Source organism: Anabrus simplex, chromosome 2 (genome assembly GCF_040414725.1).
Source record: "Anabrus simplex isolate iqAnaSimp1 chromosome 2, ASM4041472v1, whole genome shotgun sequence".
Classification (NCBI taxonomy): Eukaryota; Metazoa; Arthropoda; class Insecta; order Orthoptera; family Tettigoniidae; genus Anabrus; species Anabrus simplex.
The window spans coordinates 1,041,842,970-1,041,865,676 of NC_090266.1; the positions used below are offsets into that span (position 1 = coordinate 1,041,842,970).

A 22,707-nucleotide genomic window follows, 5' to 3' on the forward strand; every position below is an offset into this window, starting at 1 on the left:
GTTGTATCCCCCGACCCAGAGTCTGAAGCTCCAGGATACTGCCCTTGAGACAATAGAGGTGGGATCCCTCGCTGAGTCCAAGGGAAAAGCCAACACTGGAGGGTAAGCAGATTAAGAAAGAAAGAAAGAAAGAAAGAAGGCTGTTTCCCGTGTTATTGTTGTCTATGGGGTGTTGGGTAGTTTGTAAAACCATAAATTTTCATCAATATTAATTTCAATAAATGTATCTACAAAATATGCAAGTTTGATGAAAGTATGCATTCGTAATGATGAAACCCGGAGCCTTAAACTTGGATTAAATTTCAATCATGTCAAAATTGAAAATACACCACTTTGTTTTATTTACTTTTAAGAAATTTTGGAGGGTGAAGTTTTTTAATTTTGTAATAACAATGCTCAGAAAAGTCCAAAGACTGATATAAAATATTTTTCTAAATTTTAAGCTTGAAGGATAATTAAATACCGTTGAAATATATTGTGGGCTACAAGGGTAGCCCACGTGCCTATCCGTGTAACAAAACATGACGCACCTGATGGAGGGTTAAATTATTACCGTATTGCTGTTCAACTCGTATAAACCAACTGTCAGTATCACGAGTGTCACACAATAGGACACACACAGGAGAAAGCAGCAGGGAAGTGAGTAGCATATTTACATAGCCTATCTGCAAGACACTTCACCTTCATTTACACAATATTTATACTTCCTTTTTATCTTAATTTTAGACTCTATACACTGGAACTTTTTGGCGAATTCCAACACGTTCCATATAAATAATGCAATTGTCATTAGAGAAGAGTTTTCCTCCAACATTTTACTCAATTTTAATGGAAAATTTTAACAACACAGACAATTCCAAAACTTGAATCACCATTATATTTAACTTTATCTGACGTTAGGCTGTATCTAAAAAATATTTGATTTCTGAGTGTGTGTTCATTTAGATTGCAAGTTTGGTGCTCAAGATATAAGTAAGCCTAAAGACTTTAATCATTTTAAAAACCATATATGCAATGGTTGTCCTGTAATCTTATATTGTAGCTTTTAAGGAACTGAAGATGTCTCCATAGGAGATGAAACACGTATTCCACAAAAATAATACATGATTGAATGTTTGATATAAAAAGTGTTGAATAGATGGACCTTTTCACTTGAGAATTACATACGATTTAGTCTAGTACCTCATCTTCTTTTTCCCAAATCTTCCCAACCCAAACTTCACAACATTTTTGCAATGCTACTCTTTTATCGGAAATCACCCAGAACAAATCAAGCTGCTTTTCTTTTGATTTTTTCTAGTTCTCGAATCAAGTAAGCCTAATGAGAGTCCCATACACTGAAACCATACCCTAGTTGGGGGTCTTACCAGAGACTTGTATGCCCTCTCCTTTACATCCTTACTACAACCCCTAAATACCCTCATAACCATGTGCAGAGATATGTACATTTTAGTTACAATTCTGTTTATGTCATTACCAGGATTTCTAAGTTCTTTGAAATTATTTACAAAAATACTAGGTAAACAACAGATAGAGAATCTGCCACCTGGGTGATGGCTCTAAATGCAGACCAGTGCGATTCATTCAGTTCAAAAAATTTCGTACAAACCTTTCTTTCTGTGGTTTCTTTATTTCTGTCAACAATGCTCTCAAACCAGAAAACTTCTGTTCTTGCTGACCAAATTGCATCAAGACAGTGCAAGGCCACATTTTGTGATGACAGTACATGCCTTCTTAAGCCATAACAGCATTCCACTTGTGGTTTGGCATGCCAGATCACCAGATCTGTCACCCATTTAAAATGTCTTGGGCATAATCGAATGAGGGCATATCCTTATAACTGTTTGTCAGTGAATGTTTTTGATCTTTGAACACAAGCGAATGATGATTTCTCAAAGTACAATTGGAGCAATAGCTGACAGGATGCTGGAGAGATAGTGGCTAGTGGTAGAAGTTAAATCATATGCCACTGGCCAATATAGTAAAGTTTCAAAACAAAATTGTATTTACATCCTACGGTATTTGGCTGCCAATATGCTGGGGTTTTGTTCCACAGAAGTTCCATTACATGCCAGCATATCGATGTACATGCAGGTTGCATAACTGAACACCTTCAAACACCACCTGACTGAGCTGGAACTACACTTATCAACTTGTGATCAGATGACCAGCAATCTTTCGTATAAGCCACCCAGTCTGGTAATCTTAAAATACTCACTATTGTTTGAAGTGAGTAGGTACTAAAATCTGTGTATGATATTTAGTTTTGAGCAAGCTAAAACATTTCTCAGAAGTGTTCACTTCAATTATTCCAAATTGTAATTGTTAAGAAAATGTCGCTCAGTGTTTCTAAATTAAAGGAGAAGAAGCTTTTTAGTCAGTCCAGAGAAGTGTTTAAGAATGTTTTAGTAATTATGACTGAAGAAACTTTTGAAGGTGCTGCAATTTCACTACATAAATTTAAGGAATGTGTGGTAAAGGTTACCACTGTATCTTGGTGTAGTGCCCAAAGAATTGTTTCAGAAGTTAGAAGAATAGTGAGTGAGAGTGCAAAGTCTTTCCAAACACCAAACATGAGAAGGTCAGTTAAAAAGAATTCCAGACACGGATGAAAGTGCAACACAAACTACTACTAAAATGTTTTCATTCCTCCTCTGAAAGAGGAGGCGGGCCTCTTAGAGACTGACACTGTCTTTCAGGCCAGGAGATTTGTTACAGTGAGAAAAATCATTAATAATGATATATATTGGAGTGATACTCATTTAGAAAGCTTAGCAGAGATCTGACAGGTAATGTTGGAAAGAGAGAGAAATAGGATCCAGGTGAGCGAGATGAAATTCTTGAAAAGTAGAATAAGAACAGTAAAAATGGATAAGAAATGGGACAGCTAGAGAACTGAGAAGCTAAAACATTTCTCAGAAGTGTTCACTTCAATTATTCCAAATTGTAATTGTTAAGAAAATGTCGCTCAGTGTTTCCTATATTAGGAACTGTCCTGGCATTCGCCTTAGTGCAGGAGAATGGAAAACCATTCTCAGGACAGCTGGCGTTTGGAGCCAGCCATGAGGTCAAGCCCCGTCCCGTCTCCCAAATGTAGAGGCGTAGAGCCACAGTAAAGCCGTGGACACCCCTCCTCTGCTCAGTTGGCCAGTCAGAGTGCAGAGCAGTTGGACCACGGAGTAGCCATGGCCACTTATTGGCCGAGACCCACTCTGCATCTAGTGACCCCGCAACACAAAGGAAATGCATTACTGAGAGGTGCATTCCTACAGGTAGTACATAAAGAACAGAACTGCAAGATGCTTCACTTTGGTTTTAGGGAAAAAGTAGTCTAGTTAGGGTTCTGGTATGGAAACTAGGATTTTGCCAGACAAAGTAAAAATGATGAGGCCATGTTGGTTGAAAAGTATGACATTATAAATTACAAAATAAATTACCTTGAATAAATTTCTGATAGGACTGAGAAAAGAGGTTTTGGGTTGGGTGTTTTTTTTTTCTCTCCCTATGAGACATTTATCCCACATGTTTAACAAGTCTTGGGACAGTGACAGAGTTCATAGATTTCTAGTGCCCATGTCAAAGAAAAATCATTAATAATGATATATATTGGAGTGATACTCATTTAGAAAGCTTAGCAGAGATCTGACAGTAATGTTGGAAAGAGAGAGAAATGGGATCCAGGTGAGCGAGATGAAATTCTTGAAAAGTAGAATAAGAACAGTAAAAAAGAAATGGGACAGTTAGAGAACTATTGTAACTGGAACCATTCCAGAACAGGATAGAGATATCAAGGCTTAGATTATATGGACATGTGAGGGATGAAGAAGAGGATACCCATGAAAATGCACAAGATGGGAGTGGAAAGCAGATACCATGGGAAAGATCTAGGGACAGATGACTGAAAGGAGAAGAGGAGCAAATAAAGAAAAACAGGAGAGGATTGGACCAAACTGAAAATAGAGAGATGGTGGGAAGATAAAATATAATATAGAGACTTACGTTCTAAACAGATCCTGCTAGTGGCTGTAAGCTGTGCAAAATAATGATGATGATGATGATGATGAGCAAAACTCGGGAGATTATCATTCTCAAATAAACTAAATCATGAGAAATGGACATGGGAAACTCTGATTCTAAATATAAAACCACATTCTGTTGCTGTATTACCTTACCACAATGCCACTTCAACCTTTATTGTACTTTAATATCTCATGCTAAGATAGCCTGATGCCTGACAGAGTATGAGCATGTTCTGTGTGCTCATCCACATGGAATTTGTATCCCTAGTGACATTATAATCTGTACCCTTTTACTACAATTCCTGTAGAAATTAGAGTTCTTGGGTTAACGACTTTCAATACAGACTACGTTATTCTGTAAGAAATTGGGTATCCAAGGATTATAACCGATTCACATTACAATGGTTACAAGGGATTATAAATGCTTTACAGTTTATTTGCATTGTAATTTCTCTTGTGTACAGTATAGCTATAAGAAAGCAATTGATGATGATGATGATGATGATGATGATGATGATGATGATGATGATGATGCTTGTTTTTTAGAGGGGCCTAACCTCTAGGTCATCGGCCCAAGAAAGCAATTAAAGTGATATGAAGCTACCTGAGTCACCCATTAGACATATTTAGTACATAATATGGCAATATATGTTCCAAAGTCAGCCTAGGTTAAGGACAGGAAACAAATCATCCGTCACAATGACACATACACAGACCACGCCAAGTCACTTCCATTTACAGAGGCAAAGAGAGTGCAAGAAAGCAACAAGTAATTTTGTTCTTATCATATGACACTTCATGAAGTACATGTCTTGAGCAGCACATATTTAGATTTCTAACAAGCAGCTCATGGAATTCTTCACAAGACATCTTTCTTCCACAGGATGAGTGAATGATGAAGGCATTCAACATAGCCATTTCAGCAGGTGGAAAAATATTTTCTCTTTCTGCTTTAGTGTTCAGCAAGAAATACCATAACTATTGGCCATACGATCACTCTTGTCAACTTAGACCATATGGCTACAGTACTTCTTGACAATGACAGGTTTTGGTGAATTGCCATCATCATCTGCTGGCTGCTTTATTTTTAGTGGGAAAGGGAATCTCCACATCCTTCTGTGCAATGCAATGATGCATTCTCGTCGGCTGAACGGTCCCCTGGCCTTCTGTTCAGAGGGTCCCGGGTTCGATTCCTGGCCGGGTCGGGGATTTTAACCTTAACTGGTTAATTCCAATGGCACAGGGGCTGGGTGTCTGTGTTGTCTTCATCATCATTTCATCCTCATCACGACGCGCAGGTCGCCTACGGCCTCAAACAGAAAGACCTGCATCTGGCGAGCCGAACCCGTCCTGGGATATCCCGGCACTAAAAGCCATATGACATTTCATTCATTGATGCATTCTTCAGTAACAGCATGAGTAGATCCTTCTCATAAGCTAGAATTCATGGCAAACTGCGTGCTTGATATAACTGACCGCTCATCCGTTTCAAGGAGTAAAGCTATGGTTGATAAATTGACTGCAATTCTTGGCTGACTACCTAACCTATGAGGTGATATATCAACTGCTAGTCTGATAAAGGTTAAACAGAAACCACACATCAAATTCACCAGAAACTATAACGATGGTCTGGTTTGAGAAGTACTGCATTTCTTACAGCAACAACCTACTGAGTCCAAATTTGTTTGAAACAAATAAAATGTACAAACCTTCATCTATTGAACATTTTGTAGACATATTTCTCAAAAGTGCTGCTGCATTAATATAGGTTTCCATCATATAGGCCAAAATTAAACACAACAGATAATAACAGGTCCATACCGAAGGGTTGGGTTGCCTCCAGAAGCATAAACTGCAACTTGAATGCATTGAAAGAACTATTTTTTTGCTCATGGTTTCATGATGCACTAACACATCGAAGGTTTTTCAGTGATGAAAGGATGGGAAAGGGCTAGGGCTAGGAAGGTAGCAGCTATGGCCTTAATTAAGGTACAGTCCCAGCATTTGCCTGGTATGAAAATGGAAAAATATGGAAAACCAACTTCAGGGCTGCCGAAGGTGAGATTCAAACCCGCCATCTCCCAACTGCAACCTCACACCTTATCCTAAACGAGCAGTCAACTTGCTTGTCATTGAAAGAACTATCCGAACAAAATTTAATACATGAGTGTTATTGTTTGATGTTAAAAATGAGTAAAACAGATTATATTTTATTTATATTTATTATATTATATATGTAAAGATATCATAGGTTGCTTAATTATAAATCTCAGTGCCATTAGTGATGTTGAAGACTAACCTAGCAGTCACCGTACAACAGAAGGAATAGCAGAGCTTGAGGATTCATATAATTACTATGTTACATGCTTAACATCAAGATTTTAAGAGATGATAAGGTGTCAGAATTTTGTCCCATAGAAGTTCATTAATATGTGAGAAGCCAATATTTATTACATTTAACCACCCTCAAATACTACTGATCCCAGCCAGGATCAAACCTTCTGTCTTGAGAGCAAAAGGAAACTGTAAAATATCTACAGCTACCTCTGCATGTATGGGGCAATTTGTCAGAAAACAAAACTTTACAAGAGATCTTCAAACCATGACCAATGTCAGTTTTGGCCATTTGTTGTTTTTGGTTTCGTTTTCCAACAAATGGTCCCATTTCATTTTCCACATAACATATGATAATGATTTCATTGTTATACCACAGGTATCTGTACTGTACAGCTGACACAGGACCACCATTTGGTTTGTAGTTTACATGAGATCAGTCCACAAACCTGGTTACAGACAGAAAAATGTGCCACATTGAACATTAGGTCAGCTAAATTTTGACAGAAATTAGGCAAAACGGTACAATTAAACTTTGGAAATGCTACAGAACCTATATGAGGAACAAACTACAGGGTACAGTATTGTGTTCAAGAGATGTTAGATGCAATTTGGAGGATATGTATACTAGCTGGCTTTCAATGGTAACCACCAAGTAAAAGATCTCTGAGATAAGACATGTGATTAGCTGGAATAGCATACAAACTGTGAATGACATTGCATCTGTAGGTGGCATCAGTTCAGTTATCCCACATGATACTCACAGGAGACTTCAGTATATTTCATATTGGCAAGACACAAGCCCCATTCAGTGAAACAAGAGCAATGTGAAGACAATACGACCCTTTGACGTGGCTAAGGTATATCATATGCAGTTCTGCCTAAGTTCTGGTCATTTCTTTTTCATTGAACTGTTGAAACAGGAACATTTTATTTTTCTGTCTGCCACTAAGCTCTGTTCTTGACTGACATAAATAGTAATATTAACTGCTCTCTCTGTAAAAACAGTTGAATGATGACCCTCTAGTTATAAAGTGAAGACACCTGAAGCTAACAACTGAAGCACGTCTGTTGTGATGCACTGCATGGTGTTCCAAATAAAGGTAACATTTTGACAGAAATTGTATATTTTTAACAAGGCATGTTACTACTGCAAAGAAAAATAAAAATCAGTAGGCAAAATCAAAAAATATTGAAGGGTTTTATTTTAATACTATATTTTATCTTAACATTTTTCAAATCTGTTGAGCTAACTTACTCATAAAATTCTTCAGAAGGTGTCTTGGAAACGTTTAACTTCGATACATTGGAAACCGGAGATGAATGTGTGGGCTTCCAACATCTCTTGTTCCACTGATTATTACATTCATTCCAAGGAATGTTAGTCTTGAATGCCGAAAAGAAGTAGTAGAGTGTGTATGCGATGATAACGTTGTAATACGTCGACATAAGGAAAGAGATGACAACACTGGCCAAGCCAGCACCTGTATAACACAAAATATAATATTTCAGATGCACTGAACAGAAGAATAAAATAAAAAAACTACAGAGCATTCAGTTCAAGGATGTAACATGTGTTACAGGGGATTTTTGTTCTCTCCCTTTCTCCAGTAGTATTTGCCATTTGGTCATTACTTTCCAAAGAGATTGGTATCGAAAAGTGTGTTTGTTGTCTTGCTTTGCTATGGAATGCAGAATGCTTTAGAAATGTTATCAGTCATCTTCCTGTCAGTAGTAGGGAGCTGTAAATTTGGCATAATTATTCATTATTAGAAAGAGACATTTTAATCTCTCAACTCACTACTGAACTTTCTCCTATACGTATGTTCCTTTTTCTCCATTTTCAAGATGAAGTATTATGAAAATCAGTACTGTAAATTGGGCTAATTTTACCCACCTGGGAAAACTTTGGTCATTCCATTTCTAAGTCACTTATTCTGAAGTGCCATCTAAAAGTTAACAGTGACAATTTTAAGTAGTACAAACAGAAGCCAATGGAGGGATCTGTCAATATCTGTGTTTCATGTTTTCAACCTTTCTTCCGGTCAGGACAGTTAGCTGCGAGCATTAAATGTAATTAAATAGTGCCATCCATACTACTGCAAAACAAACAGTTCTACAGTGGGACTGTTTTTCCTCCTGTATTAAATCTTGGCTTATTAGGGAAGTGTCTGGCAATACACTCTCAAAATCTGCAGTAGAAGTATTATGTGATTACAAAGAGAAGTGTGGAGGTCATTGCTACCAAAATTAAAACACTGTCTACACTGAGAGAGTTCTAAATGAAATTCAAAATGGGAGGCTTTCCATTCAGAAGGCATCAGAAATGTGTATGGTTCCCAGAACATTTATATTTTGATAGTCTATGTAGCTCTATCAAGAAGTGCTGCTATGTTTGTATAGCATATTTACTGGGAACATTTAAAGAAATTATTTCAATAAAACAATTAACTTAATAATTCAATGTTTTCATGAATGATTTTTTAAAAAATGTTATTGCTTTAAATTAAAGCATGCAGACATGCAAAATAAATTTTAAAATGTTATGAATATATTTGTTTCATTCTTCCTTGCAAATGAAATGACAAATGTGGCACTGTAATTTCAAGGCTGCAAGCACCAAGTCTTAACTTCTGATAACATTTGACTCCTCTCTACTGACATTTACAGGTAGCCAAGCTTTCCCACTTAAGACTGGCAGTTTGTCACAATATTTCTTTTACTGTGAACTATTTCTTACTGATTAAAGTGGCTGAAGTAACCCATTAGATAACCATTTAGTTGCCCAAATTCTCATTGTTATCCTTTGGGCCTGCAGTAAATTTTGGGATGAGGTAGGTGAGGAAGGGTATATACTAGTGGATATGGAATAGCTCCCAGAATAGCGGGAAGGAATCAAGGATCCTTCCCTGGAAAACTTTTGACAATTGTGAACAAGATGGTGAGTTATGCAATTTCAATTTAAAAATACTATGACATCAGTGTATTTTGATTACTAGGCCTATGTTATATAAATTTATTTTTATTATTACATTTTTTTAATGGTTATGAACTGAAAATCTATTTAAGATTCATTATTTTCCTATCATCATCATCATCATCATCATCGAACAATTCAACCTACAGAATCTAAATGTTACCTCATATTGTTGTTACTTACATTTGTAGAATTATGCAACAATTAAGTTGGTGTAAAAATATAATATTAGTTACTTTCATTTATTTTATTTCTTTACTACTTGTAAGAACAATTCTCAACATAAAAAATGAATAATAATTAATTGTAAATGTGAACATCAGCCATTTTAAATGTATACATTTAAGAAAATTCTTTATTGTTTTACTAGGTAACTGAGAATAATTTTACTCTTTCACCTAAAAAGTTTAAAAAATGGAAATTATGTTAAATACAGTTGGCCTGCAGACATTCCCAGAGATAAAAATACAGGTAATGATAGTGATGGAACATGGAAGTAATATTAAAATAAAATCATACAGAATCACTAAAAACATGAATGTCTAAAGAAGCTTTGAAGAAACATTGTTATGGTTCTGTTCCAAATCAGTCTGTGCTGGTTTTGCCATGTGTGTTCATGTGTCAACAACTGATCAATGTTTCCTCAACCAGGAAGTGTTTGGTTCCACTCCTGCTGAGCTGGACTGTGCATTCTGATGGACATAAGTAGGACTCGTGAGGAATCTCTTTCAGTTTTGACTCAGTTCATTTATAACTGTTATGTTCTTCAGTCTGTTGAAATTAATTTGCAATTAAATAACCTTTAGAAATTACCTGAAAAACAAAATATATAATACCAAATTACAAAACAATTTAATTGTCCTTAATAGTGGTTTCTTTTATTATTATTATTATTATTATTATTATTATTATTATTATTATTATTATTATTATTATTATTTTCTTCTGTTATTTATATGTTCTGTATCCATCTCTTGGCACAGGCCAGAGCAAAGTGTAGCTTCCACTGAAGTCCTAGTCTCATCCATGGCTGTGACAATATGGAAGCTGCTGGGGTAGGGGTGGTGCTGAGTAATGACACTCGGAGCACAAATAGTGTCCGAGTGTTATGTAAGGTGTTGCTCATAGGGTCAGTCGTGCTGCAGTGGCACATTCTGGCCCAGTGAGGAAAGCAATGGCAAGCTACCTCACTCCTCATCTTGCCTAGTACGCCTCATTTGAGCTCTGCCATTGGTTTTTGCGGTTTCCCTACAACTGCATAGCCTTTGGTGGTGCTATTTGAGGATCCAACCAGCCTCTGGGCAGATGACCTAACAGACAGATATGTTCTGTTTTTCAGGTATTTTCTAAATTGTATTCATTCATAAATTAGTTTTGACAGTTATGAATTACATGGTGGATTGGCAGGTTGGTTCTAATTGGTAGTGTTATGTTGTTCATTTTGATAAATCCCCTCTCACATTCAAGTGAACTTAGTACAGTTCATTAAACAGTTCAGGTTTTTGGGAATTCGAGAACTGTCCTCCAAATAATCTCTAAAACTATTCTTTATTTTTACTTCATATAATATGAATCTTCACACAGTTTCACTATTTCAAGTTCTCTGAAGCCAGGAGATTTTGTTGAAGACCATTGGTCATGATCAAGCACCTTTTAAAAGGGACTTGTAATCATGCTTTCTTTGGTCACTCGCGTCTTGATTTGTTGATGACTTCTTATTTCTCTTTAAAGTTGGTTCGTGGCTTGATACAGTTAAGAAAATCTGCTGTTCCAAGTTATTTACTACACTTGACCACAATGGCTAATGGTTGATTGAGGATAAATTTGGGTTGTCAACTACTGGAAATCAAAAACTTGTTTGTTTGACTGCCACATAAGCTTATATATATTTGTTTCCTGGCTTTACCTTTAGATATTCTGTAAATGCAATAGTTCTCTTGATCAATTTTTCAGCATATACAATTGTTGTCTTCCTGTTTTGTAGAATCTTAGAGAGGATAATTGATTCTGTTAAGGTGTCACACATAACTGCAGAAAATCAAACATGGGAAATGCAGGGGTTGGTTTAATAATGAATAAGAAAATAGGGCAGAGAGTAAGCTAGTACAACCAACATAAAAATTTATTGTTGTCAAGATAGACACTAAGCCAATGCCCACCACAATAGTTCAGGTCTATACGCCTACCAGTTCAGCAGATGATGAAGAAATCAAAAGAATATATGAACAGATATAAAATTTAATACAATATCTAAAGGAAACGAGAATCTAATTGTGACGGTGATGGGAGAGTGGAATGCAGTGGTAGGCCAGGGAAGAGAAGGTAATGCCGTAGGAGAATTCCGACTGGGATAAAGGAACAAAAGAGGAATTTGGCTGGTTGAATTCTGCACTGATCATAATTTAGTCCTTTCTAATACTTGGTTTGAACACCACAAATGAAGACTGTAAATGTGGACGAGACATGGAGACATAAAAAGGTAACAAATAGACGTCATTTTGATTAGGCATTGATTCAGAAACCAAGTGTTGGATTACAAGACCTTCCCAGGAGCAGACATGGACCCTGACCACAACTTGGTGGACATGAAATGTCATCTAAACTTGAAAAAATTGAAGAACAGAAGGAAAGCAAGAAGATGAGATCCACATAAGTTGAAAGAAAAGCATGTGAGGGATTATTTCAAGGAACATGTTGCACAAGAACTAAATGAAAAGGCTGAAAGAAAGACGAAGAGTGGACAGTCGTGAAGAACAAGATCAGTAGGGCTGCTGAAGAAGTGTTAGGAAGAAAGGAAAGATCAGGTAAGAATCACTGGATAACTCTGGAGACCTTAGACCTGATTGATTAACAGTGAAAATGCAAAAAAGTTAGGAGGGCAGAAATGAATAAAAGGGATTAAAGAATGAAGAAGATAGAAAGTGCAGGTAGCTAAGGAAGAATGGCTGAAAGAGAAGTGCAAGGATGTTTAAGAATGTATGGCAGTAGGAAAGGCAGATGCTGCATACAGGAAAATCAAGGAAAGGTTTGGAGAAGAGAAATCAATCAATCAATCAATCAATCAATCAATCAATCAATCAATCAATCAATCAATCCTGATCTGCATTTAGGGCAGTCGCCCAGGTGGCAGATTCCCTATCTGTTGCTTTCCTAGCCTTTTCCTAAATGATTTCAAAGAAATTGGAAATTCATTGAATGTCTCCCTTGGTAAGTTATTCCAATCCCTAACTCCCCTTCCTATAAATGAATACTTGCCCCAGTTTGTCCTCTTGAATTCCAACTTTATCTTCATATTGTGATCTTTCCTCCTTTTATAAAAGCCACTCAAACTTATTCGTCTACTAATGTCACTCCACGCCATCTCTCCGCTGACAGCTCGGAACATACTACTTAGCCGAGCAGCTCTTCTTCTTTCTCCCAATTCTTCCCAACCCAAACTTTGCAAAATTTTTGTAACGCTACTCTTTTGTCGGAAATCACCCAGAACAAATCGAGCTGCTTTTCTTTGGATTTTTTCCAATTCTTGAATCAGGTAATCCTGATGAGGGTCCCATACACTGGAACCATACTCTAGTTGGGGTCTTACCAGAGACTTATATGCCCTCTCCTTTACATCCTTACTACAACCCCTAAACACCCTCATAACCATGTGCAGAGATCTGTACCCTTTATTTACAATCCCATTTATGTGATTACCCCAATTAAGATATTTCCTTATATTAACACCTAGATACTTACAATGATCCCCAACAGGAACTTTCACCCCATCAACGCAGTAATTAAAACTGAGAGGACTTTTTCTATTTGTGAAACTCACAACCTGACTTTTAACCCCGTTTATCAACATACCATTGCCTGCTGTCCATCTCACAACATTATCGAGGTCACGTTGCAGTTGCGCACAATCTTGTAAATTATTTATTACTCTATACAGAATAACATCATCTGCAAAAAGCCTTACCTCCGATTCCACTCCTTTACTCACATCATTTATATATATAAGGAAACATAAAGTTCCGATAATACTGCCTTGGGGAATTCCCCTCTTAATTATTACAGGGTCAGATAAAGCTTCACCTACTCTAATTCTCTGAGATCTATTTTCTAAAAATATAGCAACCCATTCAGTCACTCTTTTGTCTAGTCCAATTGCACTCATTTTTGCCAGTAGTCTCCCATGATCCACCCTATCAAATGCTTTAGACAGGTCAATCGCGATACAGTCCATTTGACCTCCAGAATCCAAGATATCTGCTATATCTTGCTGGAATCCTACAAGTTGAGTTTCAGTGGAATAACCTTTCCCAAAACTGAACTGCCTTCTATTGAACCAGTTATTAATTTCACAAACATGTCTAATATAATCAGAAAGAATGCCCTCCCAAAGCTTACATACAATGCATGTCAAACTTACTGGCCTGTAATTTTCAGCTTTATGTCTATCACCCTTTCCTTTATACACAGGGGCTACTATAGCAACTCTCCATTCATCTGGTATAGCTCCTCCGACCAAACAATAATCAAATAAGTACCTCAGATATGGTACTATATCCCAACCCATTGTCTTTAGTATATCCCCAGAAATCTGATCAATTCCAGCCGCTTTTGTTGTTTTCAACTTTTGTATCTTATTGTAAATGCCATTGTTATCATATGTAAATTTTAATACTTCATTGGCCTTAGTCTCCTCCTCTATCTCGACATTTTCCTTGTAACCAACAATCTTTACATACTGCTGACTGAATACTTCTGCCTTTTGAAGATCCTCACATACACACTCCCCTTGTTCATTAATTATTCCTGGAATGTCCTTCTTGGAACCTGTTTCTGCCTTAAAATACCTATACATACCCTTCCATTTTTCACTAAAATTTGTATGACTGCCAATTATGTTTGCCATCGTGTTATCCTTAGCTACCTTCTTTGCTAGATTCAATTTTCTAGTAAGTTCCTTTAATTTCTCCTTACTTCCACAGTCATTTCTAACTCTATTTCTTTCCAGTCTGCACCTCCTTCTTAGTCTCTTTATTTCTCTATTATAATAAGGTGGGTCTTTACCATTCCTTACCTCCCTTAAAGGTACAAACCTGTTTTTACATTCCTCAACAATTTCTTTAAACCCATCCCAGAGTCTGTTTACATTTTTATTTACCGTTTTCCACCGATCATAGTTACTTTTTAGAAACTGCCTCATGCCTGCTTTATCAGCCATATGGTACTGCCTAATAGTCCTACTTTTAAGACCTTCCTTTCTATCACATTTATTTTTGACTACGACAAAAACAGCTTCATGATCACTAATACCATCTATTACTTCAGTTTCCCTATAGAGCTCATCTGGTTTTATCAGCACCACATCCAGGATATTTTTCCCTCTGGTTGGTTCCATCACTTTCTGAATCAGCTGTCCTTCCCATATTAACTTATTTGCCATTTGTTGCTCATGCTTCCTGTCGTTTGCATTTCCTTCCCAATTAACATCTGGCAAATTCAGATCTCCCGTTACAATCACATTTCTTTCCATGTCGTGTCCCACATAGCCGACTATCCTATCAAATCATTCTGAATCTGCGTCAGTGCTACCCTTTCCCAGTCTGTACACTCCAAATATATCAAGTTGCCTATTATCTTTAGAAATGAGCCTTACACCTAGAATTTCATGTGTCTCATCTTTAACTTTTTCGTAGCTTACAAATTCTTCTTTCACCAGAATGAATACTCCCCCTCCCATCATTCCTATCCTATCTCTACGATACACACTCCAGTGCCGTGAGAAAATTTCTGCATCCATTATATCATTTCTCAGCCATGATTCAACTCCTATTACAATATCTGGTAAATATATATCTATTAAATTACTTCATTGTATTCCTTTCTTTACAATACTTCTACAGTTCAACACTAACAATTTTATGTCATCCCTACTTGATTTCCAGTTCCCTGTTCCCTGATCACCGCTCCCTAGGCCACCCTGTTTCATTGAATGTACCTCCCTATTACCCTTCCAAACAAATTTCCTAACTTATACGTACCACTGCAGTTTAAGTGAAGGCCATCTGAGCACAGATCCTTATCTCCTACCCACCCATTAGGATTTAGAAATTTTACTCCCAGTTTCCCACATACCCACTCCATAGTCTCATTTAAATCCCCAATCACCCTCCAGTCAGTATCCCTCCTACACAGTATTCCACTAATAACAATCTCCGCTTCCTTAAACTTCACCTGTGCTGCATTTACCAGATTCCACACATCTCCAACTATGTTGGTACTTATATCAGCTTGCCTTACGTTGTTGGTACCAACGTGAAACACTACCACCTTCTCCTTCCCATCCTTCCTCTCTTCTACTTTCCTCAACACCTGCCTCAACCTAATTCCTGGATAACATTCTACCCTGGTCCCCTTTCCTCCACACACTTTCTCCACGTGTCTAACGATGGAATGCCCCATGACCAGAGCCTCAACCATACCCACGTCATTTGATCCCCTCCCCTCCTGGTCAGTCCTATCTTTCCTGATAGCTGCAGAAGCTACTTCCTCCTCCTTTTTCTCCTTCCCATGACCCTGTTCCACCTGTCTTTTCCTATCCTCTACTCTACATTTCCCTTTCCTACCTTTCCCCTTCCTCCTACTTCCACACATCTCAGCAACAGTTCCCTGTCCCTCATCTTCCCTCTGTTGTTCTACTTGGAGTGACTCGTACCGATTTCGCACAGACACCTGTCCTGAATTCTGATCCTGAATAGAGCCCTTAACCTGCAATCTCCTTCCCCTTAGAACATTAGACCACCTGTCTTCTACAACTCCCCCCTTTCCTTCCCCTCCCTCTTGTACACCTACTGTAACCTGTACATTGTTTGATGGAGTCCTATCTTCCTTCCTGTCTTCTGTGAGAATCCTAATTATCTCCCTCAAACTCTCCAACTCCTCCCTCATACCCCTCAATGTCTCGCCACACCCACGGTTCGTACACTCGCGCTCCTTAGCCATTCTTACGGAAAAAATAAAAATAAAAATAAAATAACTTATTTGCAAAAAATAAAAGAACGGAGGGATATATTGTCTGGGATAGTACTCAAAGATTACACAACAATACGGTAATTATTATACGACTACACTACAATACTACATAGTCGTACCGGTACTCTATTTTTTATCCTACAACCCCTAAGAGGATAAAAACTGATGTTAATTACTGAATATCGAAAGTAATACACAAGAACTACACAATTCCAAACTGCAATTAGGCCTACCCTAATTACAACAACAGAATTTTAGTAAGAGTTTCTACGGATACCTCTACTACACCAATACTACACAAATATTTTACAATAATAAAATAAGCACATTAAATTCTAAATTACTCGTATACTACTGTACAGTACACTACAATAATTTTTAAACTACTTTCAGACGTATCCTAATTACGATACTGGTACCGTATGTCACTACTAAGCACAAACAGAAATGAAATTTGCAAGAACTACTGTACTCAAAGATTACCAATAAAGCTAAATGCTTAGACAAATTATATTAGTACTACGCTCTAATAGATACACACGAAAGATAACACACGAAAGATAACACACGAATATAGCAGGCAAGATACGGCACCAGCTAAATGTAGGCTACTGTATCTATACTACAGTGTATCTACACTACAATTTTCAGCTGAAGTGTGGTTATATGAACTTTTATCGCTGGTGGATTAGTATTATTTTCCCTACTACGCGGGGCGGAGAATAAAAGTGTCGTTAAATGCTGAGAATAAGAGGTTGTCTACTATAATTTCTGTCAAAACCACGCCGGGGGCTTGAAGTGCAATATTATTATTATTGTTGAATTTCCCATTACAAACCCTATTTTACAAGTAGTATATTAGGGTTATAGATAGTGAGACTATGTTAATACATGACAATTCAATTAAAATAGAGATGACTTATAAATTAGATGGAGAAATTTAACGAACACTTTATAACAACATCTTCTCTGAAATACCGTAATGAGAGGTGCTTGGTATTCTATATTACACATGTTTAAATGCATTAATAAATCATATCTACTCCTGTTAAAAATCGGACACTCAAATAAGAGATGAGGAAGAGTTTGTTGCATTTCACAGGTACAAGTGTAGGGCTTCTGAACACTGATTCCAAACCTCTCGAAGTATGATCCAAACTTTCCATGTCCTGTCAAAAACTAAGTTGTAATATGTTCATGTTGCAAAAACCTACTTTGTAATCTGTCTTGGATATTTGGAAAGAACAACTCTCTTGTTAGCCGGCCATTATTGCTGGTGATCCATTGGTTGTTCCACATACCTTGTGTATACTCCCTCAGTTCCTTTTTTACATGAGACAAAGGAGATTTTTCATATATCAACAAGGCGTCAGAAGAAGTAGTAGCTGCTTTGGCAAGTTCATCAGCTCTCTCATTTCCTTCTACCCCGTCATGACCTCGGACCCATTTCATGCAGATATGGTTACAGTATCCTAATATGTGTGATCTTATATTAACAGCTACCGGATGAAAGTTATATTTTTCTTGGATTGCTCTCAAAGCTGCCTGAGAGTCACTCAATATTTGTGCAGCACAGTTGTGTTTTTTAATCCATGTAACTGCCTGTTGTATAGCGCACAATTCGGCTTAAAAGACTGAACATGAGGGAGATAGCCTAAATTTTTCAGCATGCACCTCACTGTTATTCTGTAGTACTACAAAAGCACATCCTACAAGCCAGCCATCTTTTTCTTTGCTAATCCGGGATCCATCCGTATAAATATTGTAATGATGTTGTGTGTTGCACACTTCTTGCAAAACAATATTGGCAAATTGACTTGGGTGACCTGCTGTCAATGCATTAGCTTGTAGTTCAGGAGTGGCCGTTAATATCCTATCAGGATACAAAACACCTTTTTTTTTGTTGTTAATGTGAGCTCAGCTTTGGCAATGGCTGTTAAATACAGAGGTGGGATTCCCGCCACAACAAGGGCTGCTTCCGTGGATATTGTGCGGTACGCACGAATAATTCTGAGTACAAAACCTCTTTGAATTTGGGCTAGTTTGGCTTGAACCCACTTCCTTTTCAATACATTACGATAAGCAGATGAACCATACAATAATAATGGTTCCACTGCTCCATGATATATTGTCTTTAATAGTTCTGGATTAAGACCCCATGTCAGTCCGGTAGCAATAGTAGAAGTGCAATATTATTGGGATATAGGAATTTGATTATTAACTTTTACTCGATGAATAAACGAAGGTGGAAAGTACAAAGTATGCAGGGAACTAAGACTACAAATTATCGGAATAATGAATCAGTTGACTTTGTATTTATTTACACTACCGTACTATCATGTGCTTGTAGCAACAATCGTCAACTATCCAAGAAACTTAAGTACCGTACCGTAATTATCCAGTGAAATTATCGTGAATTCTCTTTAACTTCTCTTTAAATCGATGTTTACAGGCTTATCGTATTATTTAATGTAATAAATTATTACCTTCGTGATAGTTTGAACGGATATCTGTACGAAATATCGGAAAAGTAGCGGCGGAAATTACAATGAGTTACAACTCCTTATGATAATCTGCCTTTGTAAGTATAATACCAACGAACCTACAGAAATTTAAAAATATTGTTTTAAAAGTTAATATTAACACCTAAAGTAATTCCTAAGCCTAAATTCGAAACAAAGTACACCTAGCTAGCCTACTTAACCTAGAAAACGTAATCTACAGAACACCGAATGAATTACTTGTTATACAATTCAAATAAATAACACTACTCCCAATTTCTACCAACAAACACTAAACACCAATATACAAATAGCACTAAATGGAACGCACACACGCAAAATGTAAATAATTTCAATAGGTTTTTACTACTTTTTCACTACAATAATGCAAGAGCTCTCTCAACAGCCAACCGTTCACAAGCGCATCCAACAATGCAATCCTAGGAGCTGAGAGCTCAAATGGAAGACTTCTAAGGAAAGAAAACAAGGCAGAAAGATTGCAAGAACTATTGTATCAAGAGAAAGAAATAGATGATGTTCAGGAAAAAGAAGAGGCTGTTGATGCTGATGAAATGGGAGAAGCTGTTTCGAGGTAAGAATTCGACAGAGCTTTGAGAGAGCTAACTAGCAACAAGATACCTGGAACTGATGACGTGCCTTCAGAATTACTGAACGCCCTAGGAGAAACCTGTATGGAGAGATTATTCCAATAAGTATGCAAGACGTATGATACAGGAGAGGTGCCATCTGATTTTTTTGCTATTTGCTTTACGTCACACCGACTCAGATAAGTCTTATGGTGATGATGGGATAGGATAGGCCTAGGAATGGCAAGGAAGTGGCCGTGGCCTTCATTAAGGTACAGCTCCAGCATTTGCCTGGTGTGAAAATGGGAAACCACAGAAAACCATCTTCAGGGCTGCTGACAGTGGGATTCGAACCCACTATATCCTGATTACTGGATACTGACCACGCTTAAGCGACTGCAGCTATCGAGCTCAGTACCATCTGATTTTAGACAGAATGTTGTTATACCTATTCCCAAGAAATCATGTGCTGACAAGTGTGAAAACTATTGCACCATTAATTTAGTATCACATGCTTTCAAAATTTTAACATGTATTATTTACAGAAGAATGGAAAGACAAGTTGAAGCTGAGTTGAAAGGAGATCAATTTGGCTTCGGAAGAAACGTGGGAACACATGAAGCAATCCTGAGTTTACATGTGATCTTGGAGGATCGAATTAAGAAAGACAAGCCCACGTGCATCGCATTGGTAGATCTAGAAAAGGCTTTTGATAATGCTGATTGGATGAAGCTATTTGAGATTCTGAAGGTGATCACGATCAGATACTGAGAAAGAAGAATTATGGTATGTACAATCTGTACAAAAATCAGTCTGCAGTCATAAGAATTGAAGGCTATGAAAAAGAAGCAGCAATCCGGAAAGGAGTGAGGCACGGCCATAGTTTGTTCCCTCTCCTTTTCAGTTTTTATATAGAACAGACAATAACAGAAATCAAAGAGGAATTTAGAAAAGGAATCAAAAAACAATGAGAGGAAATCAAAACTCCAAGTTTTGCAGATGATGACGTTATTTTATCTGAGTCTGCAGAAGATTGGGAAAAATTGCTGAATGGTATGGACACAGTCTTGGAGAAGGAGCACAGGATAAATATAAATAAATCCAAAACAAAAGTAATGGAGTGCAGTCAAAGCAAGTCAGGTGATGCAGGAAGTATTAGATTAGGAAATGAAGTCTTAAAGGAAGTAGATGAATGTTGTTACTCGGGTAGTAAAATAACTACTAAAGATGGCATGAGTAAGGAAGACATAAAATGCAGACTAGCACAAGCAAGGAAGAGCTTTCTTAAGAAAAGAAATTTGCTTACTTTGAACACTGATACAGGAATTAGAAAGATGTTTCTAAAGACTTTTGTATGGAGTGTGGCATTGTATGGAAGTGAAAAAGAAAGAGAATAGAAGATTTAGAAATGTGGTGTTAGAGAAGAATACTGAAGGTGAGATGGGTATATCGAATCACGAATGAAGAGATACTGAATCAAATTAGTAAGAGGAGATTGATCTGGCGAAATTTGACAAGAGAAAGAGAATGATAGGACACATCTTAATACACCCAGGACTTGTTCAGTTGGTTTTTGAGGGAAGTGTATACGGTAAAAACAGCAGGGGTGGACCAAAGTATGAATATGACAACCATATTAGAGTAGATGTAGGATGTAAGAGTTACAGGGAAAATAAAGGTTAGCACACAATAGGGTGGCATGGAGGGCTACAACAAACCAGTCTATGGACTGAATGACCCAAGCAACAACACTTATTTTTAAACATTTGTTCTACTCGCGAGTTTCTTCCTAACATTACACTTGCACTATCACTAAACTAAATAATATATTTTAAGGTAGTTGTCATCAAATCCATGTATATCTAAACACCTTAAAAAGCACTCAAATACAGTATCTGATTTTTGACCAGGAATTTCAAGTAGGTCCTAAAACAAAAAATGGGGAGTGATTTCCTTGTCAGTCTCACATTTAAATAAACTATCAATGTTTATTTTCTCTCTGACTTGTGGATTGATCTGCCAAAACTCAAATATTCCCAGATATTTCTAAATGTTTTTGAACTATTCTTGGTAATGACCTAACTAACAGACTTTCATTTTTTCAGACATGGTCGATAATTTCAGCAGCACTGTATCTTGAGAGTAGCCAAACACCATATTACTTTTGTAGCTCCAAAATTGCAAAACTTATCTGAGTATGGCCCATCACTTTCTTTTTCCTTTTTTACAATTTGCTTTACGTCGCACCAACACAGATAGGCCTTATGACAACAGCGGGATAGGAAAGGGCTAGGATGATTGGGACGGAAGCAACCGTGGCCTTAATAAAGTTACAGCCTCTGTGTTTGCCCGGTGTGAAAATGAGAAACCACAGAAAACCATCTTCAGGGCTGGGGTTCAGACTCACTGTCTCCTAAATGCAAACTGACAGCTACATGATACAAACCTCGCAGCCACTCGCTCAGTCTGTCTGTGTCACTTTTTACTATGAAATGAAATGGCGTGTGTCTTTTAGTGCCGGGAGTGTCCGAGGACATGTTTGGCTCACCAGGTGCAGGTCATTTGATTTGACGCCCGTAGGCGATCTGCGCATCATGATGATGAAGAAGACACATACACCCAGCCCCCATGCCACGAAAATTAACCAATGATGTTTAAAATTCCCGACCCTGGCAGGAATCAAACCCGGGACCCCTGTGACCAAAGGCGAGCACGCTAACCATTTAGTCGTGGAGCTGGACACTTTCTACTGTAATATAGCATTATGTTATAATATGCAGATCTAAATACATTTGTGGTAGAGTTTAAATGCAATGTATTCACGGAATCACATTCACTTTCAATTGTTTCATTTTTAGCTATTACACCCAGTTTTTTTGTGATCAAATGAGCACTGGATTGTTTGTATTTCAGTATTTTCTTCTCATCAAAGTCACTGAGCTGATTTATCAGATCCATGAAAATTTACTTCATATAATTTCCATTTATTGAAAACTGAAACATGTTCCTTTTTAAATGGTTGTGACTGAGAAACTTTACTACATGATTGGCAACCCAGTTTTTCATCCTTGCACCCTATGAAAGAACAAGCGCAGAAGAAAGCACTCTAACTTATTGGGATGTACACTGTGCATGCAGCCCAGTACATTGCTGTGTTGGATACATCCAGTTGGAGTTGGACTTGACGTAATAGGAGTAACGTGTAGACCTATCGTTACGGATCGATGTTTACAACTACAATAACTGTGCTCTAATGAAAGTGGTAA

The 22,707-nt window shown here is 37.4% G+C and overlaps 1 protein-coding gene across 1 annotated transcript in view; it reads right to left on the reverse strand.

Annotated features, from left to right (window-relative positions):
- The window catches only part of LOC136864678 (sodium- and chloride-dependent GABA transporter ine), a 584,214-nt gene that overhangs the window by 116,956 nt on the left and 444,551 nt on the right, over positions 1–22,707 (reverse strand). The window contains exon 5 of the mRNA XM_067141988.2: positions 7,612–7,837. Within this exon, the coding sequence (XP_066998089.2) occupies positions 7,612–7,837 (226 nt within the window). The remainder of the gene's footprint in view (positions 1–7,611; positions 7,838–22,707) is intronic.